General features: G+C 41.6%; 1 protein-coding gene across 1 annotated transcript; it reads right to left on the reverse strand.

Annotated features, from left to right (window-relative positions):
* Positions 1-8,472: 8,472 nt before the first annotated feature.
* tor2a (torsin family 2, member A) lies at positions 8,473-15,979 on the reverse strand. The gene is made up of 5 exons (XM_024002953.2): positions 15,299-15,979; positions 12,181-12,446; positions 11,739-11,914; positions 11,083-11,210; positions 8,473-10,965 (listed from the first exon to the last, which is right to left on the reverse strand). The coding sequence occupies exons 1-5, from the start codon at positions 15,426-15,428 to the stop codon at positions 10,721-10,723; spliced, it is 945 nt and encodes a 314-aa protein (XP_023858721.1). The 5' UTR covers positions 15,429-15,979; the 3' UTR covers positions 8,473-10,720.
* Positions 15,980-16,189: the final 210 nt, after the last annotated feature.

Genomic DNA, 16,189 nt, shown 5'->3' on the forward strand with positions numbered 1-16,189 from the left:
ATGTTTTAAGTAGAATAACAAAAGTTTTGCTACATAAGTAAACAGGCCTACTAATTGTTCAACTTTATTAGTTTAATTTACAAATATCGAGATTAGCTTAATGAGGTTCCTGTAGCCTGCAACTGATTATATTTTATTTTACCCCCCAAAAAGATGATCCTTGGTGAGTCAGGTGCAATATTTGGAATGACAGTCAATGATAGTGTCTCCATGTTTTCTATAGGCCTATATGTTGTACAGATTCAAAGACAATTTATATAATTAATGCAAATGGTTTAATTAAGAACTGTTTTGAACAATGAGAGCTATGAGTTTGGAGAGACATACTTTGAGCCCTTGCGGTTGATTGTCCAAACGCAATTCTTGTGAAATTTTAAACTACCCGAGAATTGTATCTGGACATCTGTTGCTGGAGGTTCCTTTCACATCAGTGTCGTAAATAAAAGTTCTTAGTCTTGTCACAATAGTCATATTTCTTATTGGGAAATCTGCATTCAAGTATTGATTATTAGATTTATTCATTATCCCGCCAATTAGGCTATCCAAAACGACTCACGATTATGTTAAACTAAACGTAATTTTATAGGCTGCAGTAGCCTACAAATGTGTAGCCTACATGAATTAACATTCAATCAATAATGCTTTAATTAGCCCTAAGCCTACATAACTTTTGGAGGAGCAAGCTGTTTGCCATATAGTAGCCCAAAAACGTTCAGAATTTGTTTCAGAAGAAGTTGTTCAAATGACACAACTAGGCCTACAGTTTATTTTGAGTAGATCTAGGGCTCAATCCCACGAAGAGAAGATTTCAACGTTTTCAATGTTTTTCTTCTTCCTGCTTTCGATTGCCCTTAAGCAACGATTGGTTTATTGTCGCTCCACTGGTGTGCTTTTTTTGCGGTTCTTAGTGCTGCTTTATGATACAACTCGCATAATTCTTAAGGAATGTATCATTTACATTTAGCTTAACAACGAACCGTGGCCTTTTAAAGATTATGCTTTGAAAACACCTTTACAAGCCAATAAAGAGGGAATTCGTTTGTAATTTTTATTTCAAGGTATAGAAGTTTAGATAATTAATAATACAATTACTATCGAGGTTTATAATATTTTGTTTGTGTTTTTGTTTATCTTTTTGGAAATATCATTGTCTATTTAAAAAATATATATACTGCATGCATCTGCTTGAGCTGCACATTTGTGATATTGAAATATGATTTTTAAAGAACAAATAAATGAATGACAAATTCAACCAACAAAATTAGCTATGTATTTTTTTCCATTTATGTTTATGTATGATCAAAATTGTTAGTGATATTATAAGGCTTTATTTTTTATTTTCAGATATTTTATTTCAAGGCTCTATTGAATCTGTATCGCTGAAGCGTGCAATATACATTTAAAGGTAATTTCTGATTGAGCCGACATATGCAGCGTTTATGCAGTCTCTGCTAACGCGGGAACATTGCCTTTAAATTTCAATCACGCTGTAATGCTGAACTTCTGCAAACTGATTGAATAGAGCCCTAAATTGCAATTTTATCTTTGCTTAGACCAGTCATTGGTTTTGACCTTTTGAAATGTTTTTGTCACAGGGGCCCTTCAAATAGTTTCTGAACGAAATTATTCCAATATGTCTTTATGAATAGAATAGGCCTATTTAAACTCCTTTGTTTTAGTCATTTCAACTCATCAACTCATATCCTCCCATCACTGACATTCAAGTTTCTAATGGTGCAGACAGGTCAGAGGCAGAGTGTTCAGTGCTTTGTAAAACATTATTTACTATTCTTTTTCATTCTTCTTTGGACATTCCAGCTCAACCATTCAGCTTTATAACATCTTCAAACTTTCACGATAAGACCTAGGAAGTTACTGCATAATTGCATTATTAGTATGAACAGAAATATAATGCTTCAAACTAAAACCAAGAAAGCTTTTATATAGTTGCTCTAATCAGAGATGTCAGTATGGAATTGTTTCCAAGTCTCCAGTGTGGGATAACCAACCATGGTTTTTACTCCCTAGCAGTAGCTTGGGGATCTATTCGCTTTCTTTTTACATCACATTATCTCAGTTCTGATAGGTACTGCTCTCAGTAATTCCTTCACCAGACTCTTCTCTAATTCCTCTTGTTTACATGGAGAGCAAATGTGAGGATATATTTATTAAGCTGTGTCTCTGGTAAATGGGTGTGATCCAGCAAATATATTTCTTTATTCCATTTACACATGACATAATAGAAAAGTAAAGACCAACGTGTGGTCCTCTCACTCCCACCGAACAAGCAGCTCTAAAAACCTCCCACCAACAGCCTCAAGTCTGAATCTTTCAGATTTAAATCTTTCACAGCAGAGAGGATAAAATAAACATAAGGGTGCATATTTTGACACAGTTAATTATATTGCACAAGCATTCTTAGTGATCAGTGTGTATTGATAAGAAATGGAGTAAAAATGATATATTGAAGAGGCCATCTAATGACTGGGATTATGATCTGATATCCATCCATTACTGTATGTTGCCTCCTGTCTATTGATGTAATTTATTTGATCTACAGATCAACAGCAGTGTGTTTGTGAGGTCTGGACCCAGCCTTGTAACTCCTCTGTTAAACCCGTCATTGTAATGAGATAGACACAGTCCAACATAAAATAGCCACAAACTGCTTTGGTTAAACTAGGTATTTATCAATATCCAACTAGGTAGGGGTTACTACTGTATGGCAGAGAAAAGCAGTGATTTGACTTTGTATTCCATATAAGCTGGTAGTATGTTTATAGGATGATGTATGGACAGGGAGTGCATGATTGACTGACTGTGGAGGGAAATAAGATGATAAAAGATGTGTTAGATGTATTGTTTATCTAATCACTGTTCTACTGCTTTAAACACTGACCTCCATTGCTGGATCATCAGGTTCCATATACATTCAATACACACAGCTGATACTATAGCAGCCTTCGTTCTGATCCGGGTCAGTCGTTTCCTTCCTTATGTCCCTTTGACACCCCAGTCACGTGACCAGGCTTCTATAACATTGCTATGGGTGACACAACACCACTGTGCAAGAGCAGGGTATGGCGGAGAGGCGTGAGAGCATCACAGGGCTGCTGAGCTGACATTACATTATCCACTGTCTGGTCACATGGACTCTGCTGGGCTGGGCATGGTATGCCACGGACAACCTGAAACCCCAAGGCTTTTCTTAGATCCTCACTTATACAACACATAGATTGTGGCACAATAACGTATCTTGAGAGAGAACGAGCGAGCGAGGGAGACCACCAGGTAAAAACACTGTGTGTGTACACGCCTGTTGTCTTCATATTACCCCTTGCATTCTTACGTAGTCTTGAGATGCATACCACCACAGCAGCCTAGTGATGACAGAGCTGAGGGAGGCAGGGACTGCAGATATCCATATGATGATGTACCCCGCCTCTGCCACCCCCCGGAAATGTCATCACTATCTGATATGCTGGATCGAGCCAGTTTGCTCTGTGGTGGTACGCTCTGAAGAGATGGACAAACACAAAAAATAAGAGAACAGCCTTTATTAAGCTTGTCCTGTATGAGGTGTGTAGTATGCAGCTATTCTATACGCGTGTCTGTGTCCATCCGCATACATGTCATAGTTGCACGGCTACACCGCACAATCAGGCTAGCACCACTAGCCCTCTCCTAGTTTTCTGTCAGTGGCAGCGGGCAGGCGTGTGACCGGTGACTCTGAGTGAGAGATGTCTGAGATGTCCGGAGCCATCGCTGAAGCACACTGACCACTCACAGAGCCGGAGCATCCACAGTGCCCCCTCCATCCCCACCACAACCTTCTGGTACCAAAGAGGAACCCTGCACTGTTGTCTCTGAGAACAGTGACTATCTACTATTCCTCTCCACACTGCATCATTGTTCCACCTCTCCATGGAGTCACAGTTACAGACATACACTGTTTATAGTCCAGCTCTGACTGAGAGGGATGACATAGTTGATTGGCTCTAATGACAGCCATTATGCTCTTTGTTTTTTTGAGCGACACCAATTGAAGGAGAGATTTTATATTGAGGGATAGGAAGAGAAGCAATCTCTGTTTATTACCTGTGTCATCAACATCCAATCTAATGTTCAGAATTATCACAGTAGGTTGGTGGCACCTTAATTGGGGAGAACGGGCCCGTGGTAATGACTGGAACAGAATAAATAGAATGGTATCAAATATATCAAACACATGGTTTCCAGGTTCCCAGTTTGATGCCATTCCATTTGCGCCGTCCTCCCCTCAGCAGCCTCCTGTGATGTAGATGTCCTATAATCAACATGTCTAGAAACTTTAACAAGCAGAAACAGAAAGGATTTAAATCCTAAAGTGGGATGCAGCCGTTTCTACTTTGAGCAGCATTAGTCCACAAACATGGCAGTTCAAAAGTTTCACGTTCCTTTGCATAATCAGCAGCATTACCATAACGCGTGGGTGGGAATAGTCATTCATCAATCAACATTGTTGGGAAAGTGACCATGTCAAAGTGTTTGAGCAGCAGTAGGCCTACAGAGGTCAGATGGAGTGGTGTGTGTGCGCACAGTGGGGGGCTTGGGAAGAGGGATGTGTGTGGAGAGAGGGGTTAGTGTTGTCATTAATCATTCTAAGTTTGAAGAGAATGAGAGGCATCGTGATATTATTCCTCTTCACTCCTCCTTATCCCTAAACCCACCAGGCATGTGGCCCTCACACCCCATCTGACCACATAGAGGCCAAGGTCACCCCCTTTTACCCTGCGCCCCACATTCCCCCCACCGCTCCCCCTTTGTCCACCTGTTGTCGTGGAGACTAATGCCACAGAGACCACCTTTTTGTTGTGTGCAAGGGTTTTTGTTGAGGTCAAAATGGAAGCTAAAATAACAGAATCCCACACTACACCGACCAAGCCATGACACCATGGTGGCTGTTCCACCTCCCTCCTTACCTGTACTCACCTGCAACATGCACCCACACAGGGAGAATCTGCCAGATACCTTCTATCCTTCACCCTCTTTAACAAGTTGAGCAGGTTATTTCAACACTAAGTATCACACTCAAATTATATGTATAAATAGAAAAAGGACTGTAGCCACATCATGATTGAATAGCACATTTAGTAATAATAGCAAATGACAATAGTAGATTCACAATGATTTCAAATAAGACCAATGGGATCACGCTACACTCATACTCCATCGGTCGTAATGCTAGTGACATAGCAAGTGTCCATGAAAACCAAAGTCTTGTCCTGTGGCTTCTCTCTGCTGCCTCTGCAATGTCTTCCAGCAAGAGTTTGGTTTGCCAACAGTCCCAAATGATTGCACACAAAAAAGGATTTAACTCTTTGTTGCAATTGTCCCTCCACTCTGGCCCACCCTACTCCCCCCCATCCTCTCCAACCCCTACCTCTCCTCTGACCCAGGCCATGTGGATAAAAGACCCATCAGAAGTATCGCTGGCCACATTTACAAGTGAAAGAAAGCCAATAATGGAGCGGTTAGAGAAAGAATAAGGACACAGAGGGGCACTCACAGATGTGGAGGGGGGAGGAGAGGGGTTGGGGTGGCCCATTGTTGCCCAAGGAATGGGGGAGTGAGGGAGGTGGTGCAGTGCCTTTTTAAACCCGATTTGTGATGGAGGAGCGGAAGGGAGAGATAGCCATACAGAGGGTCTGGATGAAGGCTGGGACCCAGGCTGGTCCAGCTGTCCTAGGGGGAGCGTGTGAACGCAGGCCCTAACATGCCCAGAGGTCAGGCCAGGAGTGTTGGAGAGGGACGGGGGACGGGGGGACGGGTGGGACGGGTCATCCTGGAATTATCTGTGCGTCTTTTTGTCCAGGGATAGTGATACAGAAAAGCCTTTCCTTTACTCCAGCTGGGGTGAAGAGGCCACTCAGAGCAGTGACCCTTTAGGCCCCTCATCTTCATCACTGACAGGGGGCTGGGGGTGGAGGGGGTAATGAAGTCATCACAGTAGGGCTGGGTGGAGAGAAATGGCATATATGTGTGAGGAAGTTTGAAGAGTCTTAAGACAAGGGTCTCCAAATGTTGTAAGTAGACACAAGTTGCTGGTCTTAGCGGCGAAGAGTTGGACTCGACAAGAGAAACTCTAGTCAAGTCTAGTGGCAGTGCTTGTATTCTTCTCTGGCCTTTCTCATTCACACCATGCACACACACACACATACACACACACACATATACACACACACAGGCATAAACACAAACACAAACCCCAACAGAACCTGTGACACCTGTTCATTTCCTGTAGACAACCTATTAATTTCCTGTTCCTTTTGATTCATTAGATAAAGGTGACCAGCAGCACTGTGCTCTCTCTTGCCTGAGAACCAGTCTATTTCTGCTCTCTTGCCAGCTCCTTATGGAATTATCATGTCATGTTTGGCATGACATAAGGAGTTGGCAAGAGAGTTGAAACAGACTGGCTCTCAGGCTATGTGCTCTCACTCTCATTCATTCTCTACACAGTGGGGGGAATAAGGACTGTGCCACTCAGTGTGTGGACAAATGGACAATGAAATGGACTAGTCCCACTGGAGACAAAGACAGAACCATGAATGTAAGGGTTGTTTTTAAAGACTATAATTTCTTGATATCAGTTTTCAAGAACATATATTTCTGTATAATAGCTTTTAACTAAAATATAATCAGTGCTACATTATCCTCAAGAAGTGATCTACAAAGCGGGAACCTGAATCAGTCAGAACCCTTTCGATTACATGGAGAGAATCTTTTAGATTTTTTTTTTTTTTTTTAAAGCAACGAGATCTCCATACAACAGAGATGAAGACCACACGCACCAGCTTGGCATTCTAGTTTGGTTATACTGTAATAAGGCATCCAATGTGGGTCCCAGTCTAATGTGTTGCATGGTGATAGGAGGGGGGATATTGGGAAACATGTCAAATAACCCCAATGCATTCTGAGCAAACAGTGTTAGGGCTCAGACACACCAATAGCGTTTGCTGACCTAGAGAACTTAGCACCTCTGAACTGTGCCGGAAATCNGGGGGTAATGAAGTCATCACAGTAGGGCTGGATGGAGAGAAGTGGCATATATGTGAGGAAGTCTGAAAGGTCTTAAGACAAGGGACTCCAAATGTTGTGAGTACACAAGTTGTTGGTCTTAGTGGAGAAGAGTTGTGATCGACAAGACAAACTATAGGTAAGTCTAGTGGCAGTGCTTATATTTCTTCTCTGGCATCTCTCATTCACAGCCATGAACACACACATATACAAACACCAACAGAACCTCTGACACCTGTTCATCTCCTATGGAGAAACTATTAAGAAACAGATGCCTCAAGTCCTCAACTGGCAGCCTCATTAAATAGTACCCGCAAAACACCAGTTTCAACATCTCTAGCGAAGAGGTGACTCCAAGATGCTGGCCTTCTAGGCAGAGTTGCAAAGAAAAAGCCTGGTAAAAGAATACAGACACTGGATGGGCAAAATAACACAGACACTGGACAGAGGAACTCTGTCGCCAAGAAAGCCAGCATCCCGGAGTCGCCTCTTCACTGTTAACGTTGAGACTAGTGTTTTGCGGGTACTATTTAATGAAGCTGCCAGTTGAGGACTTGTAAGGTGTCTGTTTCTCAAACTAGACAGTCTAATGTACTTGTCCTCTTGCTCAGTTGTGCACCGGGGCCTCCCACTCTTTCTATTCTGGTTAGAGCCAGTTTGCACTGTTCTGTGAAGGGAGTAGTATAACATTGAAGTTACTCCACAATACTAACCCAATTGACAGAGTGACAAAGGAAGACTACAGAATAAAAAATGTTTCCAAAACATGCATCCTGTTTGCAGTAAATGAATGCAAAGCGTTGTTTGGGGCAAATTCAATACATCACTGATTACCATTTCATATTTTCAAGCATGGTAGTCGCTGCATCATGTTATGGGTATGCTTGTCATCGGCAAGGACTAGTGAGTTGTTTTATGATAAAAAATAAATGGAATAGAGCTAAGCACAAAAAAAACCTGGTTCAGTCTGCTTTCCAACAGACACAGACAAATTCACCTTTGAGCAAGTCAATAACCTAAAACACGAGGCCAAATATACACTGGAGTTGCTTACCAGGACGACATTGAATGTTCCTGAGTGGCCTAGTTACAGACTTTAATTGGCTTCAAAATCTATGGCAAGACTTGAAAATGGCTGTCTAGCAATCAACAATAACCAATTTAACAGAGCTTGAAGAATATTGTACAATCCAGGTGTGCAAAGCTCTTAGAGACGTAACCATAAAGACTAACAGCTGTAAATTGCTGACAAAGGTGATTCTAACATGTATTGACTCAGGGGGTCGAATACTTATGTAATCAAGATATATTATTAGGGTTTAATTTTTCATTATTTTTGTTCTACAAAATGTTAGATTTTCTCCTCCACTTTGATATTACAGATTATTTTGTGTAAAACTTTGACAAAAAAAAAACAATTAAATACATTTTAATCCCACTTTGTAACAACAAAATGTGTAAAAAGTCAAGGGGTGTGAATACTTTGAGAAAGCACTAATCTTTCAGCTAATAGTTGGTATAGCCAGAGTCAGGGTTACTGGAATAAAAATTGAGGGGTAACAACTTAGAAATACATATGAGACAAAGGTTGAGACTGACAAGACAATGGACACTTTTGTTCAAATGCAGTTCTGGATATTCCCAAAAAGAAAAGGTGAGGGCATCTTCCAAAAAGGCCGCAACAAAAGTTTAATGCATAGGTGCTTTTTTATTTATGAAAAAGCCGACACGTTTCGACCGCAAATCGCCCTTTGTCAACGCTTGCTTTCTGGTCTGCCTTTTCGCACTTCTGGACGTGTTTAGTTTCAGACAGGAGCACACTGTCCACTGTAGGATTAGACAAACAGCATTTTTATCAAATACATGCTTGACACAAATATCCAGATACAGTGGATGAATGTGGGTTACAGTCACAACCTAACTACTTCAATCTGTTGTTGGTGTAAAGCGTTCTCTGGAGGCATTTTAAGAAGGGACAACACTATATAGATTCTATAAAACTTGATGAAAACTTGATGATTCTATAAAACTTGATGAAAGTTTAAATTGCCTTAAAGCAAAATGGTTAAATAACTGATAAAGAAACCAAGGCTATTAACTTTGATAACTGATTTTGGTGGAACCTTAAAACAAAATAAAACTATATTTTTTAAACAATTACATTTCCTAATAAATATACAGACAAGCGAAGGTAATACGATATTTTCTACTCAGTTCTTAATAGTGCAAATTATATAAACATTAGTTCAAGTATAAAGAAGGCAACCCTTTGATTATCCCACTTCCACCAGCAAACACTTATTGACAACCTACACAGCCTGCTGTTCAGAGATTACTATGAAAGAACAGACTCCCTCTGTCCAAAACTAGCCTGTAAAGTAAATAACACATATTTAGATTTACAATTTGTCATCATGTATCAGTAAAATGAAAGGCAGATGCATTTTTCAACAGCATATGAAGCATATCAAAATGCATCAAACAAAAATGTAAAAAGTAAACTGACATTGTTTTTCCTGTATGTCCAAATTCAAGTATTGTAAATATTATTTAGGCTATTTCATCATAAACTGAACTTCTAGAGCATCATCCATACTATCTATATGTATGTATATATATATATATATATATATATATATATATATATATATATATATATATATATATAATAATTTCAAACCAACATTTCTCAATTATTCTTTGTTTCTCTTTTCATCAACAAATAATTTGACAAAGACTCTTAAAAACAGTGATTAAAAGAATAATCTTCAATGAAAAACTCTTGAGATGTTCTATTCCGTCTCCTTGGCTATCAAAAGAGCCTTTACTGCCACCGAGTGGCAAGAGGAGCACACTTTCTCTGCTCCTAGTTGCCTGGTCATCCCACCATGATAACGCTTGATCATTCAACTTTCAAGTAATGACAGATTGTTTCAATTTAACAAAACCTGGTAGATAAGGATATATGACACAATGCAATGCTAACATATCCACAAATTCATCTGACTGTAGATAATGGGCCTGATTGCCAAAATCCCAAACTATCCCTTAACATTACCTCTTACTTTCCCCTTAAAATATGGCCTCCCTTTTGGTCAGCGTTATACTTCCCTGGAAGAGTCTATTCCTATTGGAGGAAGTACACATCCCTGAATGAAGTCACAGATCACTGGTTCATTTTGACAACATTTAGTGACCAGTCTCCTTTCAACCAGGGTTAGCTAGTAGCAATAATTGTGAAATCATGATGCATTCCCCTACGGCCACACTACACTCAGAACTTCAATGATGCACTTTTCTGTTTAAAGGAAAGGTTGTTGGATTGGAGGTAGAGGCTGGCTCTCGGTTCCAGACACTGCAGAACATCTCTCCCACTGTTTCTGAACTGAATCCGGGCCGGGGGATACATCACTAGAGATTCACAGTAAAAATGTGATCAATGTTAATGTTTCTGCCTTTGCAGCTCTGACCTTGTGTGTGCAGACCGCCTCAAAAGTCTACATGCCTCTTTGAATACAATCAATCTTCTCCTGTTTGTAGTGTAGATGTATAGATGATCTTCATTGAGAAACAGTTCAGTTCACCGTCTGATACAATCCACCCTAATCAGTTTGAGGCTCTGGGAACAATTCTAACAATTAAAAATGGCTTTCACCTTAACTCATAGGAAGAGGTTGACTTTGGCCGGCACAGATTTACAGCCCTTGCTGGAGAAGTGTTGTCCCTGCTCGGGCATGTAGACAACGGCTCCCCCTACTGCCTCCACCACATCGGTGCGCTGGCACTCACCCCGTTGGCAGAGCTCTCTGCGGGCACAGCGCTCCACATGGCGTCTGCCCAGGGGCAGGAAGGGCACAAAGCTGGTCAACAGCTTCTCCTGGATGATGCTGGAATGGAAGAATCCACCTGGGGGGAGAAAGACAGGGCTGTTCAGAACTGTTAGAACGTAATAACGTAAAACTTTAGAACAGTTGTATTCTAAATGAATGGGGCTGTTGATTGATAAGTCAATTAGGCTCTTACTTCTGCTGTTATTGAACACTGCCTGTGAGATTGCATCCTCCAGATCCACCAGCCTGATCTCCTCTCTCTCCTTGCCAGCCTGCCGGGTCTCCAGGGCCATTCGGTGAATCACCTCCTCCCCAATGGTGCTGCAGCCACAAAATACAGCCAGTCAGTCACACTTTCATCACAAAACAAACAGAAACATTGCTTGGTAGTATCCACCGGCAAATAGCAGGCAAGCTCCTGTACCAGATAAAGTCCTGATGGATGGGGCAAGTGATCCTGATGAGGTGAGACACACACACACACATTGAAGTCCAGCTTATAAGCACTTCCATTTCAGAACCAAATGACAGTGAACGCTAACTCATAACAGGGGCTTTGTGATACAAATTATTTCTACAACCTACATGATATGCTCCTGTTGTTAGAGCAATAACCAGACCTCTCACAGAATCACCCTCTCAGGGCACTAAATTAACACTTCTAGACTGAACTGCAGTAGTATTGTCAAATTCCCTGGACAATGGCTAGGAATACAGGAACTCTACAGGGGATCGATCTACTAAAAAGCACAATGATAGTTCAACATCCAAACGTAGGATATTTACAGTAACCGTGAGATAGATATTCAGTCAACTACCACAAGGCCATCTACGTCAGCCTGCCGCTACCTGATGAAGATGTAGATGGCCTTGCGGTAGTTGGTGCCGAACACGGTGTGTGATGGCCCGAGGAAGGGCTTCAGGATGTCGATGACCCCCGGGGGCATGTTCTCCATCTCATCAAAGATGAATATGGAGCGGGCACAGGCCGTCAAATTCCCCTGCACCCAGTCCTTCAGCTCCAGCTAAGGGACAATAGGGAGGAAAGAGTTGGGGTCAGAACCACTTAGCAATGCATGAAAATAATGTTGTTTCACAAGGTAATGGCTCAGACATACAAAATGCAGGAAAGGTTGTGGTTACAACATAAAGCTGTGACTTGACAAGAGCACATCATGCTGATTGTAGGGGAATAGTACTGTCTCAAACAGTAGGCATTGTAAAGGTGTGCATGTGTGAGCACTAAGCAGTACATGATACTTTGTGGTCCAAGTTGGGAGAGATGCGCTACCCTGTACTGTTGGACGCGGTCAGGCAAGGGGAAGTGTAGTGTTGGCACAAACTGATGGATGTAGGGACTGCCCATTGCCGTGCCATACAGGTGTCTCCCCAACATGGAGCTGACCAGAGTCTTGCCCGTCCCTGACCCCCCATGGAAGGACAGGACGAGGGGTCGGTCTGGACTCTCCTTCTGAAGGAAGTTTGCCACCTCCTCTGATACCGTGTCCTGGGCCAGATGCTGTCCGTAGAGATTCTTATACAGATCCCATTCCAAACCTGGGAAAATAGATTTGCAGAGATCAAGGTGTTGGACTAACAAAATGTAGTTAGATCAAAACCAACAAACTTGCCATGATTTCAGTATGACAGCAGTGCTACAAAAAAAACACTTGGCATGCACAGATATGTGAGGGAACAGTCAAGCAAAGATAATAACCCCTTTGAAAGGTTTCCTTCCCCTTTCATCTGTGAGTGTAGTCTATTTGCAAGCTAGCTAACAAGAAACATCTAAGACAACTGGCAAGCTAGCTTGCTCTGATCCATCGCACAACACTAATGGGTTGCCTCTGCCCTCTCACTTTCCAAGTAATCTTTCATAGCTAGAGGATTTGTTTCCCCAATTCTGTTTAGTGGCTGGCATCAATATAGTTTCGGAACTTACCAAAAATTATACACGTAAAGTGACACAGCACAGAAGAAACTTGTGTTGTCGCGCGATGAAACAGCGCTAACTAGCCTAACACGTTGACCAGACCGGACACGTCGCGTACGCGAGCTTTGCAAAATAAATGTAGAAATCCATGTTATTCAATTATTGCGCCAACGAGTGTCTGCGTTGCCAAGGGCTAAAATAGAAGTCATTCCTATTTCTGATGCAGATCGCACTGCAAGTCCTGCCTCTCCCATCTCCTCATTGGTTTATAGAAGCAGTTCCCCACGTGCCATCTCCTCATTGGTTATACCCACATGGGTGATTGAAAGACGAACTGTTTTGCCGGTCGTCGTGGTAATACTATTAAAGTTTAGACGCCGATCACCATATAAGTTCAAAGATGAAAAAGCCTGGAAAGAGGAGATGACTAGAAATGATTTGGTGTACCGTTTTCTGTGTGGATTCAATTGTCGGAGTAGAGGACCTTGTGCATTTCAGGTAAAATAACAACTCAATGTTTATATCCCAGGACAAATTAGCTAGCAACAGCAAGCTAGCTAAATAGGACAAATTAGCTAGCATGTGCAAGCTAGCTAGCTAAATTGCCATACATGTTTAATGCTTTTCGACCTGTCCCCAAATTAATGTAATTGGTTCAGAGTTTGTTTTGATATTTTAACCTGCGTGTTGTGATCGTATTCGGTGTGGGGGGACAAAATACATTTATGCACACGCGCGAAGCCAGTTTGGGTTCCGTGTAACAGTCTAATATAATTAGCTTGTTAGCTAACGTTATTATAAAGAAACTATACTGAACAAAAATATAAATGCAACATGTAAAGTGTTGGTCCCATGTTTCATGAGCTGAAATGAAATATCCCAGCAATTTTCCATATGCACAAAAAGCTTATCGCAGACAGCGTGTATGGCGTCGTGTGGGCGAGCGGTTTGCTGATGTCAACGCTGTGAACAGAGTGCCCCATGGTGGCGGTGGGGTTATGGTATGGGCAGGCATAAACTGCAGACAACGAACATAATTGCATTATGAGATACCGTGACGAGATCCTGAGGCCCATTGTCGTGCCATTCATCCGCCATCATCATCTCATAATGTACAGCTCATGTCACAAGGATCTGTACATAATTCCTGGAAGCTTGAAAATGTCCCAGTTCTTCCATGGCCTGCATACTCACCAGACATGTCACCCATTGCTCATGTTTGGGATGCTCTGGATTGTCAGGTTCCAGTTCCTGCAAATATCCAGCAACATTGCACAGCCATTGAAAAGGAGTGGGACAACATTCCACAGGCCACAATCAACTCTATGCAAAGATGTGTTACGCTGCATAAGGCAAAATGCATAACGTAAACTCACGTAAACTCGTACATCGCCTTGGTCCGTACAATTGCCCTTATTTTAGCGCCCCAAAAACGTAATACTTCCAGATCAACTGTAATGTCAATACCATTGTAAAGCACAATTTCTCCCTTGTCCAACAAAATCAATTACATGACCTAAACACTGTCCGTTTCTGCATAATTCAAGCAGGCAATGAGCCCCGTCAGGTCTTTTTAAAAATGGCGGGTGGGGAAGCTAAATTAATGCGTTATAGTGAGAAGGACAGATGTCGTGTGGGAAAATTGCTTTTTCACTCGATCTGTCCAACTTATCACCTTATCGCCTCTAAAATGTAAATAAAACACTATAAAGAGTTTATATAATGTGTCATTACATACCTATTTGAAGGTTTGTGTCGAATTTGAATCGGGTTTTTAGGGGGGTGCTAAAGTGATCTTGGAAGTAAACAGCGGCTTTGAGAAAGATGATCTCATGCAATGATGACGAAAAAACTGACTAGGTATCCCCCCTTACCCATTCACTGTCCATTTCTTGTTTTTAAACGATGAGAGAAGTGCTACACCAGGTGGAGAGAGATTGTAAGACAGAAATAATTGTTTTATGCATGCTGTACGTTACGACATGACACGTCAAAATGTAACGGAGGGTCAGTTTTTTCAACTTTTCTCCAATACTATAGAGCCAGTACCATGTCGATCAACGCTTGAATAGAAACATAGTTCACACCCCCGATTTTGAAGGCAACACAGTCCCATTAGTTTTCTTTGTAGCCTAGTCTGAATGTCGCGGTTACGCACATTTGTACGGAATGGGGTGAGTTTACGTATTTGTATTCCAAGTCATGTGAAATCCATAGATCAGGGCCTAAATAATGTATTTCAATTGACTGATTTCCTTATATGAACTTTAACTCAGTAAAATCTTTGAAATTGTTGCATGTTGGGTTTACATTTTTGCTCAGTGTAGCTAATCATTTGCAGAACCATTTAATATCACTACGTTCGTTCGCTAGCTAGCTAACTCTAGCCATGGGGTCTTCTTACAAACAATAAACTGGAGCAGCTCACCAGCTGGTTAGCTATCTACCCTTCTAGTCATAGCTTCCGTTTTCTTACCTCGTATATTTGGTTTAAAATCACAATTGCAGTCAGAAGATATGGTGCAGCTGATGCGTTCAAAAAAACATTGGACGCCGGGGGAAAAATAAAGTAAAACCAGCTGTATCACAGCCCTTCTGACAGCCATCTTGCTTGTTATGTGTCTGACCGCCGAGAATCTGTTGCCACGCAATCAAAATGTTCAAGTGTCACCGCTAGGGGTCGTCGTTTGTAGTTTTGTTTTCTTCTAAATTAATTTAAACACACCACCGCTATGCTTAACATGAACAGCAACTCCCACAATACATCTGAATAAACGAAGTCCGGAGCAGTGAGTACTGTCAAGGCGAGGGATTTCCGACTGTTTTGAATGAGATCAATCGTTGATAAAATATCAAACTTTACTCGGTATGGCAGCGGTTCAGCACGGCTGTGCTGTGATTGGGTTAGAGATGGTAGGAGATAGTGATAGAGAAGAAAATGAAGCAGGTATGGAGCATAGTGGTACAAATAAAGGAGGAAGTAAGAAAGAGAGAAAGTGAGTATGGTTAGAAAGGAAGCAAGAGGCAGAGAGGAGCCAGAAAAATACGTTTGAAGAGAGCAACAGTTTCCAACGCTAGCGGCATTTCGAATGTAGAAAGTGCGGAGGAAGGGCAAGAAAGACACGAGGGGAGCATAAAGCGATTCTGAAGTTTAGGGGGGGAGTTGGGGCGATGAGTCCGATAAGGTTGACGGCTGTGATAAAATAGTTGATTGGGGAAGTTATCAATGATAAAGTGTTAAGAGATGGGAACTTGTTGGTGTTCTGTAAGGACATGGCGCAGAGAGCTCTCATAGTGAAGCAAATAGTGAAGTGTAAGGTGGTGTTGAGCAGGTGGAATGATCAAGCAATGGATTAAAGGGGTGARA

Source organism: Salvelinus sp. IW2-2015, linkage group LG15 (assembly GCF_002910315.2).
Source record: "Salvelinus sp. IW2-2015 linkage group LG15, ASM291031v2, whole genome shotgun sequence".
Taxonomy (NCBI): Eukaryota; Metazoa; Chordata; class Actinopteri; order Salmoniformes; family Salmonidae; genus Salvelinus; species Salvelinus sp. IW2-2015.

What these genes read in the sequence shown, in the direction of transcription:
- tor2a (XM_024002953.2), bottom strand. Translation starts at nt 15,428, where the DNA reads ATGGCTGTCAGAAGGGCTGTGATACAGCTGGTTTTACTTTATTTTTCC. An exon ending in TTTTAAACCAAATATACGAG is followed by an intron (nt 12,447 to 15,298) that starts GTAAGAAAACGG and finishes CTATTTTCCCAG; the next exon opens with GTTTGGAATGGGATCTGTAT. An exon ending in AGTGTTCAATAACAGCAGAA is followed by an intron (nt 10,966 to 11,082) that starts GTAAGAGCCTAA and finishes TTCTCCCCCCAG; the next exon opens with GTGGATTCTTCCATTCCAGC.